This window comes from Ochotona curzoniae, unplaced genomic scaffold (assembly GCF_017591425.1).
Source record: "Ochotona curzoniae isolate NIBS_2020 unplaced genomic scaffold, NIBS_Ocur_1.0 scaffold_2453, whole genome shotgun sequence".
In the NCBI taxonomy this organism is placed as follows: domain Eukaryota; kingdom Metazoa; phylum Chordata; class Mammalia; order Lagomorpha; family Ochotonidae; genus Ochotona; species Ochotona curzoniae.
In genome coordinates this window covers 18,718,700-18,731,697 of record NW_024467094.1, presented here as the reverse complement: position 1 = coordinate 18,731,697, position 12,998 = coordinate 18,718,700, and the positions used below count along the sequence as shown (strand labels likewise).

The 12,998-nt window shown below is 46.9% G+C and overlaps 1 protein-coding gene across 5 annotated transcripts in view; it reads right to left on the bottom strand.

Moving 5' to 3' along the window:
* Window positions 1-11,553, bottom strand: part of SYNRG (synergin gamma) — a 68,544-nt gene extending 56,991 nt beyond the window's left edge. For 2 of the 5 annotated variants that reach the window (XM_041001618.1, XM_041001620.1), the window contains exons 1-2: window positions 11,429-11,553; window positions 3,905-3,945 (exon numbers count right to left, since the gene is read on the bottom strand). In XM_041001618.1, coding sequence (XP_040857552.1) covers window positions 3,905-3,945; window positions 11,429-11,505 — 118 coding nt within the window. In that variant the 5' untranslated portion in view covers window positions 11,506-11,553. The remainder of the gene's footprint in view (window positions 1-3,904; window positions 3,946-11,428) is intronic. The other 3 variants (XM_041001621.1, XM_041001619.1, XM_041001616.1) reach the window with 2 other exon arrangements.
* Window positions 11,554-12,998: the final 1,445 nt, after the last annotated feature.

The window sequence follows — 12,998 nt, the reverse complement described above, 5'->3', positions numbered from 1 at the left end:
GTTACAAAACTCTGTAAAATCAAAGTAGGTCCCATCAACACACATTTTAACACATATTTTAAAAACAGTACAACCTAAGTGTGGCACCTGGTCTTCAAGATGGCCCCTGCGAGCTTTGCCTTCTAGTATTCCTAAATTTGTGTCATTCTCTTGTATAATGAACACAACTGACCAGCTTGACCCATAGCATGATCCAAGTTAGGATACTGTGAAAATGTCAGTCCAAAACTATTGATGCTGCTTCATTTTGAGGGGCAAAACGAGAGGGAGAGAGACATAGAACATGCTTCTGTCTGCTAGTTTCCTCCCCAAATGCCCACACAGCTGAGGTTGAGCCAGGGGGCTGAAGCCAGGAACTCAATCTAAGTCTCCCTTATGGCGACAAGAATCCAACTCTTTCAGTTATCCCTGCTGATTCCCATTAGCAAGAAGTCAGAAGCTAGAGCTGCAGATTAAACCCAAGCACTCTCATTTGGGGCACAGATACTTAACCAAATGCCTGTCTCTGATTCCCTGGTTTATAAGACACGGAAATTGGGGCACACATTATGGTGTGGTAGGTAAAGCTGTCACCTGTGACACTGGCGTTTCATATAGGCACTGGTCTGTGTCCCAGCAGCTCCATTTCCAACCCAGTTCCCTACTAAAGTGCCTGAGAGAAGCAGTGGAAGATGGCTCAAGTGCTTGGGCTCTTGTACCCATATGGGAGAACCAGATAAAGCTCCTGGCCTTGCGACTGTCCAGGGAGTGAGCCAGTAGACAGAAGTTTTCTCTTCCATTCTCCCTCCTTACCTGTCTCTCCTGTTTAATTAACTTTCACAGAATTAAATTAAAACGGGGGGTGGGGGAGGCACAGCAGTTTCCTCATTCCTTCTTGAAGCACCTGACTAGGTCAAGGTATGGCATGCCATCAGAGAGCTCATGGGGTCACATGGAAAATGCAACGTGGTAAGGAACAAAGCACCTGCCAAAAGCAGCATGGACATTCTTTCCATGTGAGTGAGTTATCTTGGAAAGACATCTGTCTGCTCCACCAACCTTCAGACACCCTGGCTGGCACCTTTACTGCACTCTTCTGAAGGGGCTGGAGCCAGACCATGCAAGACTACTCCCAGACTCCTCTTGCTTAACTGTACTCTGTGTCTGGGTTTCTTCCCCATAAAACTGTATGCTTCAAGAAGTAACACTCTCCTTCCCTTTCTTTACATAAATGTTTAATATAACATTTATCACAAACAGCCATCACCAAAACAACAAAATCCAGTAATGCAGTGCAAGCAAACTATTGTGCAAAGTATGACCCAGGACAGTATCTCCCAAACTTCCCCAATGAAGCACTTCCGAAAGCAGAAGATAATGAATATATGCCCCTTGGGAGATTCAGTAAATACTAAAGGCCTACTAAGCTAGGCACAGTTCTATATACTTGTAAATAATGGTAAACAAATCTGAAACCAAGAGAATGGGCAAACGCTACCAGAGAAACTTGCATGGGCTAAGCACACATTTCACCCTGCCTTTGCACTTTACCACATCTTACCTCCCTACAGCTTCTACTACAAGAAACTGTAACAACGTTTCACATACCATGCTTTGTGGCTTTGCGTTCTCTACATTACTATACAGCTTAGCTTTAGATACAGACATTCACCTTTGTACCTGATGGTCAGTCATTCCCTCATTTATTTAAGAGCTTTGAGGACCTCTCCATGCCAGGTCTAATTTAGGTAGTCAGCAGTGAGCACAATCTTTGCCCTCTCGGAACTTGTAATCGAAGGAGAAAGATAATTAAAAAGAACATGTCAGGTGGTGGTAAGAGAGGGGGGCCAAAATACACAGGGAAAGGCAGAGGTGGGGAAGCAGAGAATCCTGTCACATAGAGGACAGTCAGAAAAGTGTTCACCAGCAGGACAGTATGTGAGCGACGACCTCAAGGAAATGAAGGCAAGCCATGCCAGGTGTGTGTGAAGAACACTCCAGATGAACAAACACTGAGTGTGAAGAGCCTGAGGTGCCTTGGAGAAGGAATGGGCTTAAACACAGTGGTGGTAAAGTTTCCTCTTCTTTCTTTGCATCTAATGTTTTGCTTTCTTCCATTATTAATTTGAAATGAATAACACAGGTATTTGATACAAGATTTAAAGACATACAGAGGTACACAGTGAAAAATAAGTCTGCTTCCTTCCCTACCTCCCATTATCGTTGGGCTGTCCCTGCTGATATGCTTTTGGCAACAAACCAGGCATAATTTAAAAGTTTCAAGTAACCAAAAAAGATCCAAGACTATTCTAGCATACTCAGTTAAAAAAAAAAAAAAAGGAAGCAGAAGAGATGAAATCTCCAAAACAATTCCAAATGCTGAAAAAAAAAAACCTTCCGACAGACTTTTGGGATCTCTTGCCTGGTTTCTGGACTCTACACATGAATTTTTACATGAAAATTTATACAAATGCAATACAATGGGTCTGGCACAGTGGCCTAGTGGCTGAATTCCTTGCCTTGCATGTGCCGTGATCCCATATGGGCACTGGGTCTGTCCCAGTGGCCCCACTTTCCATCCAGCTCCCCGCTTGTGGCCTGGGAAAGCAGTCAAGGACGGCCCAAAGCCTTAGGATTCTGGCTGCGTGAGACCCGGAAGAAGCTTCTGGCTCCTGGCTTTGGATGAACTCAGCTCCAACTGTTGCAGCCACTTGGAGAGTAAATCAGTGGATTGAAGATCTTCCTCTCTCTCTCTCTCCTCCTTTCTGTATACCTGACTTGGTAATAAAAGTAAATAAATCTTTTTAAAAATGCAATAAAACTATCCATGATAATGAACACAACACTCTGAATTACTTTCTTTCATTTTTTTTTTTTTGTTTTGTTTTTGGCATCTTGTTGAATTACTTTCTAAAGAACAGAAAGATCCCAAACCATTTGATCTAAATCTGGGACACATCTAATTACAGGTAGCTTCAATAATGCATAAACGTGAACACAACAAAAGAATACAACCGATCCTTGGAAAAAGTTACCCTGAAATTCAACTCCACCATGGAGTAAAAGCAGACAAAGTGAGAATGAGCACCTAAGCACCTGCTACCGAGCGCCTCTTACCCTTCATCTCTCCCACTGACCTCCGAGTCTCCATCTCCCTAGAAAAGCTGCCATAAGCCCCCACTGCTGACTTGGTGAGAAGTGCCGGCTTTTGGAAGCAATGTGCGTGCATGGAGAACCTCAGTGAGGGAGAAATGAGAAGAAAAAGCTACATTTATCTTTCACCTTTGTGTCCCAAAAGCACATGACAAGAAAACACTCCTCCCTCCTGGTTCCTTGAAGACAAAGCCAGAACGGACGCTAGCGAATCTTCATCTAAAACCAGGAGAGATGGGGTAACCCTGCATGCCAGCGAGAACCTGCAGGAATACAACTGCGAAATGCTTAAAAAATGGAATCAGAGTGTGTGCGTGCAGAAAGGCCATACTATATACACAGAAAACAGGGCAAGGCAGAATAACCATCACTCAACCTAGAGTCCACCAGCAACTGCTCGGCAGCAGAGGAGACCCCTGCCCTCTAGCAGTGACAATCTAGGACCAGAACAGACAGGAGGAGAAAAAAGTCACCACGAGTAGTCCAGCTCATGTCATCTTATTTCACAGTACTGGCTTTAAAGTCTCCATTTGAGGACAAATAAGAATCTGTCAACAGAGTTTATGTAAGTGTGGGAGAAATGAGGACTAATCCTGACCCTCCAAATGTCACATCATGGGAAGTAGTAACTTGTTAAATATGTTTAAAACTGTAGGACAATTTCCTCTATTTGGCAACGATAGAACTTAATTTCTGCTCACCCAATTACCCCCACCCCCAAGTTCAGAAACAGTGAAAAACCTAAGTCCAGAACTTACACTTTTTCACATACCTTGTGGGGGTCTTATTCCACTTGCAACAGGAAACATGAAGCTGAAAACAGAAGAAAAATTTATGACCACCTTTTTATGTACAAAAACTTCAAACGTCACTTTTTTAACAGAATGAAAGAACCATATGGACAGGGCCCTGGTTTTGTTCTGCAGTGCAACAATGAACTGCCCACCACCAACACAGAGGGAGCACTCCTGGGGGCAGGCCCGCCAGCACGTCAGTGCAGAGGGGGATTTCTGAAATTATTTCTGGCTCTGTCTTATCTCCCTGGATTCCCATTTCCCCACCCATCACATCAGAGCTGGGTTAAAAGGATTCTAACAGCTTGCAACCTGGGAGACACAGATGTAGGCAAGTAACTACAGAAGAAATGTGCAAATTATCATAAGCAAGGTCCAAAATATTAATAGAGAAGACAACGATTACGTTTTGGGCTGTTGTATCTGTGGAAGTTTGGTGGGGGCAAATGAGAGCTGAACCTTGATAAAGGCCCCTGAGAGATGCATACATGTCCAGAAAAATTACTCAAGGTTGAATATAAGGGATAAGAAAAGCAAGCGGAATCTCGAGGGCCTTTAAATGTTTAAGTTTATGTAAAGTTGGCACAGCTTTTTAAAACTGTGGTTTGTGGCAGTGGCAGCAAAAATAAAACTTTATTACCCTTGTCATGTGTAAGTGTATCATTTACGTGCACTTACAATTCTATGTAAGAATCACCACTATCTATCTTCAGAAGTTTTCATCTTCCCAAGTCCAACTCCGCACCCGTCACACAACAGCGCCCCGTGATCCCCTCCACCCAGCTCCAGGAAGCCACTGCTTCACGTCTGTGAATCTGCCGGTGCTATGAACTTCATTCAGTACTCATCTCCCCTATCTTACTTCCCTCGGGGGCAGCATTCTCAAGATCCACCTATGTTATAGCCTGTGTCAGAATTTCCTGCTTTTCTTTCAAGTCTGAGTATCAGCCACTGTACGTACATGGCACAGGTTGTCTCACAGGTTCTCTTTGCTTCTGTTATTTGAGGGGCAGACAGAGGGATCACCCATCCGCTGATTTGTTTCCCAAAGGCCAGGGCCATGAGCTGGGGACTCAATCTGTGTCCCATGTGGGTAGGTGGCAGGGACCCAGCCACTGACGGCAGCTGTTACTGCCATTACATTCCTCCAGGGTGTGAACTGGCAGGAAGCTGGAACTGGACACAGAACTAGGACTCCAACCCAGGCACTCTAATGCAATGCATGGGCATCTCAAGCAGTACCTTAACCACCAGGCAAAACATCCGTTCTCAAAAAAAAAAAGATGCAACTTTGAGAAGCATGGGGACAAACAGCACACCTCCCCAAAGGCTTAGGCTTGACAAGGCCGGAGCCAGGAGCCTAGGGTTCTCTCTGGGTCACTCCCTGTGGATGGCAGGGACCCAGGTATCCGTTGACTTCTGCAGTGCCTATCAGCGGGAAGCTGGCTTGAAAACAGTAGGGTCTCAAACCCAAGTCCTCCAATATTGTAAAGTGGCATTGTTACTGTGGCACCACAACGTAGCCCACCTTCACTTAGAGAAAAGCCCAAAATGTTTTTACACTCCCACCAGCAGCCCATGAAGTTTCTAAATTCTTCACACCCTCTCCAATACTTGGTGTTACTTTTTAAAAATATATATATTTTTATTGCAAAGTCAGATATATAGAGAGGAGGAAAGAGAGCAAAATCTTCCATCCGTTGACTCACTCCCCAGGTGGCTGCAATGGCTGGAGTGCAGCCAATCTGAAGCCAGGAGCCTCTTCCGAGTCTCCCACACAGGTGCAGGGTCCCAAGCCTTTGGGCCGTCCTCAACTGCTTTCCCAGGTCACACGCAGGGGAGCTGGATGGGAAGTGGGGCCGCTGGAATTAGAACCGGTGCCCATATGGGATTACAGCACATTCAAGGTGAGGACTTTAGCCACTAAGCTACTGCGCTGGGCCCGATGTTACTTTTTTATTTTATTTATTTTTTCATTTTTAAAATTATATTTTTGACAATCTTTACATAGTTAATTGGGGTAAAAAGGTTCAAGGGCTATAGGAAAGTGGGTAAGACTAGTATTTCCATATTGTTTCCTTCATGTATCTGAGGTAAAGGGGGATACTGAGAGAGAAGCCCCACCCAATTTCCCACCCACCCCAGGTTCCGGATGTGGGGCATGCTCTGAGATACTTGCTCAAGTGGTTTCAACAGCTCACCAGTTATGAATCGCTCTAATGAGCATGAAGTGGCATCTGTTTAGTTTAGATTCACACTTCCATAGTCAGAGGTTTTTAAGAAGACCTGAATTTGGGCCCGGCGCGGTGGCGCAAGTGGTTAAAGGTCCTCGCCTTGCACGCCCGGGATCCCATATGGGCGCCGGTTCTAATCCCGGCAGCCCCGCTTCCCTTCCAGCTCCCTGCTTGTGGCCTGGGAAAGCAGTCGAGGACAGCCCAAAGCTTTGGGAACCTGCACCCGCGTGGGAGACCTGGAAGAGGCTCCTGGCTTCGGATCGGCATAGTATCGGCCCGTTGCGCTCACTTGGGGAGTGAATCATCGGATGGAAGATCTTCCTCTCTGTCTCTCCTCTCTGTATATCCGCCTTTCCAATGAAAAAATAATAAAAATAAATCTTTAAAAAAAAAAAAAAGAAGAAGACCTGAATTTGCTTTAGGGTATTAATTTGGTAGAGGTATATAGTAGAGATGAAGACAAAATATCTAGTTAAGAAACACAATAATTCTACTAACAGGGCCCGCCACGATAGCGTAATGGTTAAGGTCCTCGCCTTGAACGCACCGGGATCCCATATGGGTGCTGATTTGAATCCCGACAGCTCCACTTCCCATCCATCTCCCTACCTGTGGCCTGGGAAAGCAGTCAAGGATGACTCAAAGCCTTGGGACCCTGCACCCGCATGGGAGACCCGGAAAGAAATTCCTGAATCCTGGCTTCAGATTGGCACAGCACTGGCCATTGCGCTCACTTGGAGAGTGAATCATTGGATGGAAGATCTTCCTCTCTGTCTCTTCCTCCTCTCTGTACATCTGCCTTTCCAATAAAATAAATAAATCTTAAAAAAAATAATTCTACTAATAGATGAAAAGAGTCATAACTGGAATGTACAAGAAATGGGAAGGACAGATTTATATATATGTAATACATATAAAGTATAGTGATTTTTAAAAATTTATTTATTGGAAAAACAGGGATACAGAAAAGGAGGGAGGGACAGAGACCCAGAGAATCTTACATACACCTGCTAGCCACTCCTTGAGTGGCTGCAATAACTGGGCTGGGTCTTGCTGAAGCTAGAAGTTTAGAACCCCATCTGGATCTCCCACACAGCTGCAGTGGCCCAAGCACACAGGTCATTTTCCATTGCTTTCCCAGACAACTCAGCAGAGAGCTGGATCAGAAGCAGGGTAATTGGGACTCAAGTTGGTGCTCATTATGAGATTCTGGCAAAGAAGGTGGCGGCTTAACCCACAACGTGTTTAACAGATGAGGCTGGGCCAGGCTAAAGCCAGCAAGCCAGGAACTTTATTGAGGTCTCCCTCCTGGGTGATAGGAATCTATTCACTTAAGCCATCACCCTGGCCTCTGAGGACATGCATTAGAAGCTGGAAGCAGGAGGAGAGCAGAAACTTGAACTCCGACATTCTGAGAATGCAGGCATCCCAAGCAATGTCTACATTACTGCACCCAATGCCTGCCGGGACAGATATTTAAGAGGGAGGAATTCATAGAACGTGGCAGTGCCCAGGATGGGTAATCAAATGAAAGAGCACAAAGAGCGGACGCCGTGACCTGGAGCCTGAGCACCTCTAAGGATGGAAACGCTGTTCATGGCAAACAGGAACCCAGCACCAAGAGAGTCACCAGAGAGACAGGAGGCGCGTGTCTTCAGCAGGTGGAAAAGTAACTCCAGCTCAGGACCAAGACCTGGATGAATGCAGCCAGGATCATTTACGTAAATGCAAGACAGCAGCAACAGAGGATGCAACATTTGAGGTGGCGTGCAGACTGCTAAGGACCACCTTGGGAAGTCTTCACAGTGAAAAAGCTTAATGCTTGAGCTAACACTTGTCACAATCAACCTCAAAGACTAAGCTTACCAGTCTAGCTTAGTAGCTCAAAACAACCCCCTAAAACCTGGAAACTTGAATTACCTTTTCTTTATTCCTACTTTGCCATAAGGTTAGCCATGAAGCTCCATGTAATTCCCTTTTGTTTCACCTCCTGCAAAACGGACAAAGAACTGAAAACGAGTCGAGTTCCAACTAAGAACAGATGTGTGGATGTCTAAAACATACTCTGAAAACCCAAGAAAGCAAAAATTAAGAACACTACTGGGGCCCGGCGTGGTGGCCTAGCAGCTAAGGTCCTCGCCTTAAACATGCCAGGATCCCATATGGGTGCCGGTTCTAATCCTGGCAGCCCCATTTCCCATCCAGCTTCCCTGCGTGTGACCTGGGAAAGCAGTTGAGGACGGTCCAAAGCCTTGGGACCCTGTCACCTGCATGGGAGACCAGGAGGAAGTTCCTGGCTCCTGGCTTTGGATTGGCACAGTACTGGCTGTTGCAGTCACTTGGGGAGTGAACCATCAGATGGAAAATCTTTGTCTCTCTTTCTCTGTATATCTGATTTTGCAATAAAAATAAATAAAATCTTAAGGAAAAAAAGAACACTACTGGCCTGAGTTACCCTATTTAACATTCAGCAACTCAAAACTGCTTTGTGACCCAGACAGCACTCGTATGATTCTCTGAAATGTTTATTAGACAGCTCACCTTAACTATGCTTAAGATGGGTTCGAAAAGCAGCAAAAGTTTCACAAAAAAACTGGGCAGCCAGAGGACCAATAGTTTGATTTCAAGTCACTGCTCATCATGTATGACAAATGTCACATTTTGACAGCTGGTATGTTAGTCACATGTCATAGCCCATCTCACTCACCCTTCCTCTTCACTTTGCTGTAATTTTGCCATGAGCCTTGCCTCCTGGGCCTGTCCACCTCCAGCCCTGGTCTCCAATGCATGCAGCCAAGCTGAGCTGCATCTTTCCAAATGACCTTAATTCAGTAACTCCACATAATTGCAGTTAAACCACCTAAGGATCCCTCCCCCCCCCGCCCCCGGTGCAATGAATTACCTTAGTTTAACTTAAAGACCCTATTCAGTTCAGGCCCAACTCAGTGCCACAGGGCACCTGGCACTACAGGAGTGCTGACCCTGAGGGCTCACTGGGCCGGCCGACACGATCTCTTGGCCCTTTCCTCTTTCTGACAGGCCCAGCATACATGCCAATCCTTTATTTTTCAACTCAGTTGGAACCCACAACTATCTACTGGAAGTTTCCTTGGTGCAAGAATGTGTTAGGGAAATAGGAGGAAAAAAAAAATCAATGAGCTCACACCCTTTAGTACCCAGAAGGATGCGGCTCCCTTCGCACCACAGCTGCTCTGTATATTCTCCGAGGAGGTGGGCCGCATCTGCGTGGCTTCTGAATTCACAACAGCACCAGAAAATGATGCCTTTCACAAGCACACACTTAAGACCTCCCTTTTTTTCTGCCTTCCAGGATTTGAAAAGAAATTAAACTGCTCATTGCTTAGGAAAATTTTGCCCCTTATGCAGGTCTCCTTTTTATTCTAAAGCAATTCATCCAGGATACTGATCAGATAGAAGCAAAGTTTGAAAATGACATTACTTTTTGCGGAGACTCAGGCTGAGGATGTCATGTGCTAGCTACAGCGCATCCATTGTCCTCATCAAAAACTCAGCAGGTGCTTTTCTTTTTCCTAAAATACATACAGGCTACCATCTTGGATTCCTTTAACTGTTTAATCGCTGCTACCTAAAATCCCCAATAATCTTTATTGAGCATACAGTTTCTTAGCTTTGAAAATGTCAAATGTATCTAACATATTTACTCTATTTTTTTTCAAACCAAGGATCAGTTCAACCAGTTTTCCACTTACTCTCCAGTGCGTTAGAACGCAGATGCTGGTACACTCAGAGAAGGAAAGATCTCAAACCAAGCATTCCAGTTTCTACAGAAAACCTGTCCATGAACCAGTGACATTAAACAAAGCCAAAAGAATAATCCACTCAACTGAGGTACTCCTAGCCAAGGGAAAAAAGACAACAACAGTAATTTTTAATAAATGAAAATATGAGCTTAGATGAACAAATTCGTTTACGGCTGTATTTTTCCAGGTCTTGCTGCTATTATGAACTACATCAAGTTAATCAAATTGATCAAATTAATGCCATTCAGGAACACTTCAGAAATTGCCAGCATACCCAGGCAAGAAACAAAGAGTCCAGGCTTCTTTCCTCCAGCTAGAAGCTGATTCCAAGCACCCACGAAAAACTATAATAAACAGTAAAGAGCACAACACAGCAAAGTTTTTTAAATCTCAAGCCAAACACGTACGAGGCAACGAAACTCAGGGCGGCACACAGGTGGGAATGCTCCTAGCATTCGAGGGCAGCTGCCAGGGTGACCACCTTGAAGACCTGACCCTCTCAGCACTCCTGACTCCAAAACCAAACCGTGGTCAAATAAGTAGCCTCCTTTTCCAAAGATAATTTAGGATACTTAATATTAAAAAAAAAAAAAGCTGACTTTGCTCTAAATGAACACTCCATCTGTGTCACTATAGAAGCGAGGTGAGAACTTGCTAGAATATTTCCTTCACCTGATGATAAACTTCCTCTCGCTCACGGCTCTGGGTGTAAGAACCACTGGCAGTTTCTAGCTGAAGTAACAGGGGTCAGGTTTGAGAAGTCCAACTCCGGAGGCTTTGTTCTCATCGCTTCCTAACTGCAACAACGGGGCATTAAACACCCTTAAACACCTTTTTAGAAAGGAGACCCGCAAGCCTTCTAAGGAAACAGCCCTAGCGCTGGGCAATTAATTCAAAGGCCTCCAAGTTTCCCTGCTGTCGTATGTTTAAACAAAGAAAAATAATAATAATGATGATAAAGAAGGGGACGGGCCAGGACACTCTCAGGAGGGGGTGGGGCGGGGCAGAAGCAGCACACACACACTCACACTCACACTTCGCAGACACCCCTCCAGCTTGGGAACCAGATGGGCACAGCCTTCCTGCTCACCCCCGGCCAGGCTGGCGAAGCAGGGCCGCGGAGCCCCGGTGGCTCGCGGGCAGCAGGACCGGCGGCAGGACCCGCGCCGAGGCGTCGGGGTGCCGGCTCCGGCCAGCCCCGCCGAGGGGACCTCCCCGTCTCCGCTGCCCTGCCCGCACCGGCGCGCGCTCGCCGCTCCAGCCCCGGTAGCCGGCGTCCCGGAGCCTGAAGCCCGGCCGTCCCCTCTCCGCCTAAGCCCCCACAAGGCCGACCCTTCTCCCTCAGCTCAACTCTTAAGGGAAAGAGCCGGAGCTGCCGAAAACGGCCATAACTGCCAAGCACCTCAAAGCCGCGGCGGAGGCTGGTTCCGCTCCGCGGCACCGTCAGCCGCACCCCACTGGTTCCGACCCGGCTCTTCACACCCACCTGCCTGCCCCGGCGGCTCCCGCGCCAGCCCCCGCAGCCCCGCCGCCGCCAGCCCCCGTGCCCGGCCGCAGCGCCATCTTGCTCCGGGCCCGCCGCCTCCTCAGCAGCAGCTGTCAGCTGCAGACAGCCACTTCCGGGGCAAACGCCAGGCCCCACCTCGACGCCGACCGGCGAGGGGGCGGGGCCTCGCGCCCACGTGACGCTCCCGGGCCTCGGGCACCTGCGGGCGCGAGGCGGGCAGTGCCGCTGCAGGGTGCTGCAGGTCGGCCGGGGCAGGAGGCTGGCTGCAGCAGGGTACCGCTGCATGGGGTCAATGCAGGGTGTTGGCTGCAGGGTGCTGCAGGTCGGCCGGGGCAGGGGGCTGCGGGTCGGCCGGGGCAGGGGGCTGGCTGCAGCAGGATACCGCTGCATGGGGTCAATGCAGGGGGCTAACTGCAGGGTGCTGTACATCAGCCAGTGCCCGAGCGCCAACGCGTTGTTGGCTTAACGGTCGCTTTAGAGGAAGGAGTAGGTTATTTTTAAAACCAGGTGGTGGTGGATAGTGAATACACAAGTGTTCTCTTGTTCATTACATGTAACGAGAGTTCTGCTGAGTTTCCTCTGGGAATCCCCTTCGAACGATGAGGGGTTTTCACAGTTACTTTAGGCAGCCCAGGGTATGAAGACCTGCAGAAACCCTCCAGGTGCACTCTTGCCATTGTCACTTTGTTTTTCCCAATCAAGATACAACACAGGGATTATAAACCTTCTCCAAGCCCTAAGGAGAGTTTGCTTTTACTAGCAAGAAATGGGCTAATTACCAGCTTTCAACTCTTGCCTGTTTCTTTTTTAAAATAAATTATCATTTACTAGGCACAATAAATGGCCAGGATCTTTGTGTGTTTTTAAAGTGTTGTCTTGTAGAAGTTGACATTTTAATGATGAAATCAATGTTACAAAGCTGAATTTGCCCAGAGCATACAGCTGTAAGCACAGGATTAGCATTCAAACCCAGATCACTAGTGCCAATTATGTATTCTGCTCTAATTGACTATAACTCCTTCCTTGGGAGAAGGTGAAATTCTACATTCCCCATATTTATTATGGATGGATGAATGGATGAGAAAATACTAAAAAAGGGGAGTCTATTAAGGAAGGATCACAGAAAATGAGATTTCTTGTATCTAAAACAGCCCTTTTTTTAAAAAAAAGATTTTAATGATTTGAAAGTGAATTAAGGGAAAGTCCCAGAGATGTCCCTCTGCTGACTTATCACCCTACATGGCCACAACTGAGGGCTGAACCAGGAACACCATTCAGGTTCCCCTACTCTCCAAGCCACTAGCAGGGAGCTGGATGGGATTGGAGCAGCCAAGAACCAGTGCTTGTATGGGATGCTAGTGTGGCACGCTGCTGCTGTTAACCATAGCGCCCAGCCCCGCTGGTTCTTCCTGAGACTACAGAACTCCATTAGGGACATCAGCCTTCCCCACCATGTCCAGTCTGGGTCAGCAGCATGCCCTTCCTCTTAACAAATACTCTATCACAGGACTTGTCCCTTCACTTTTAGACTTAAGAACTATTAGCAATC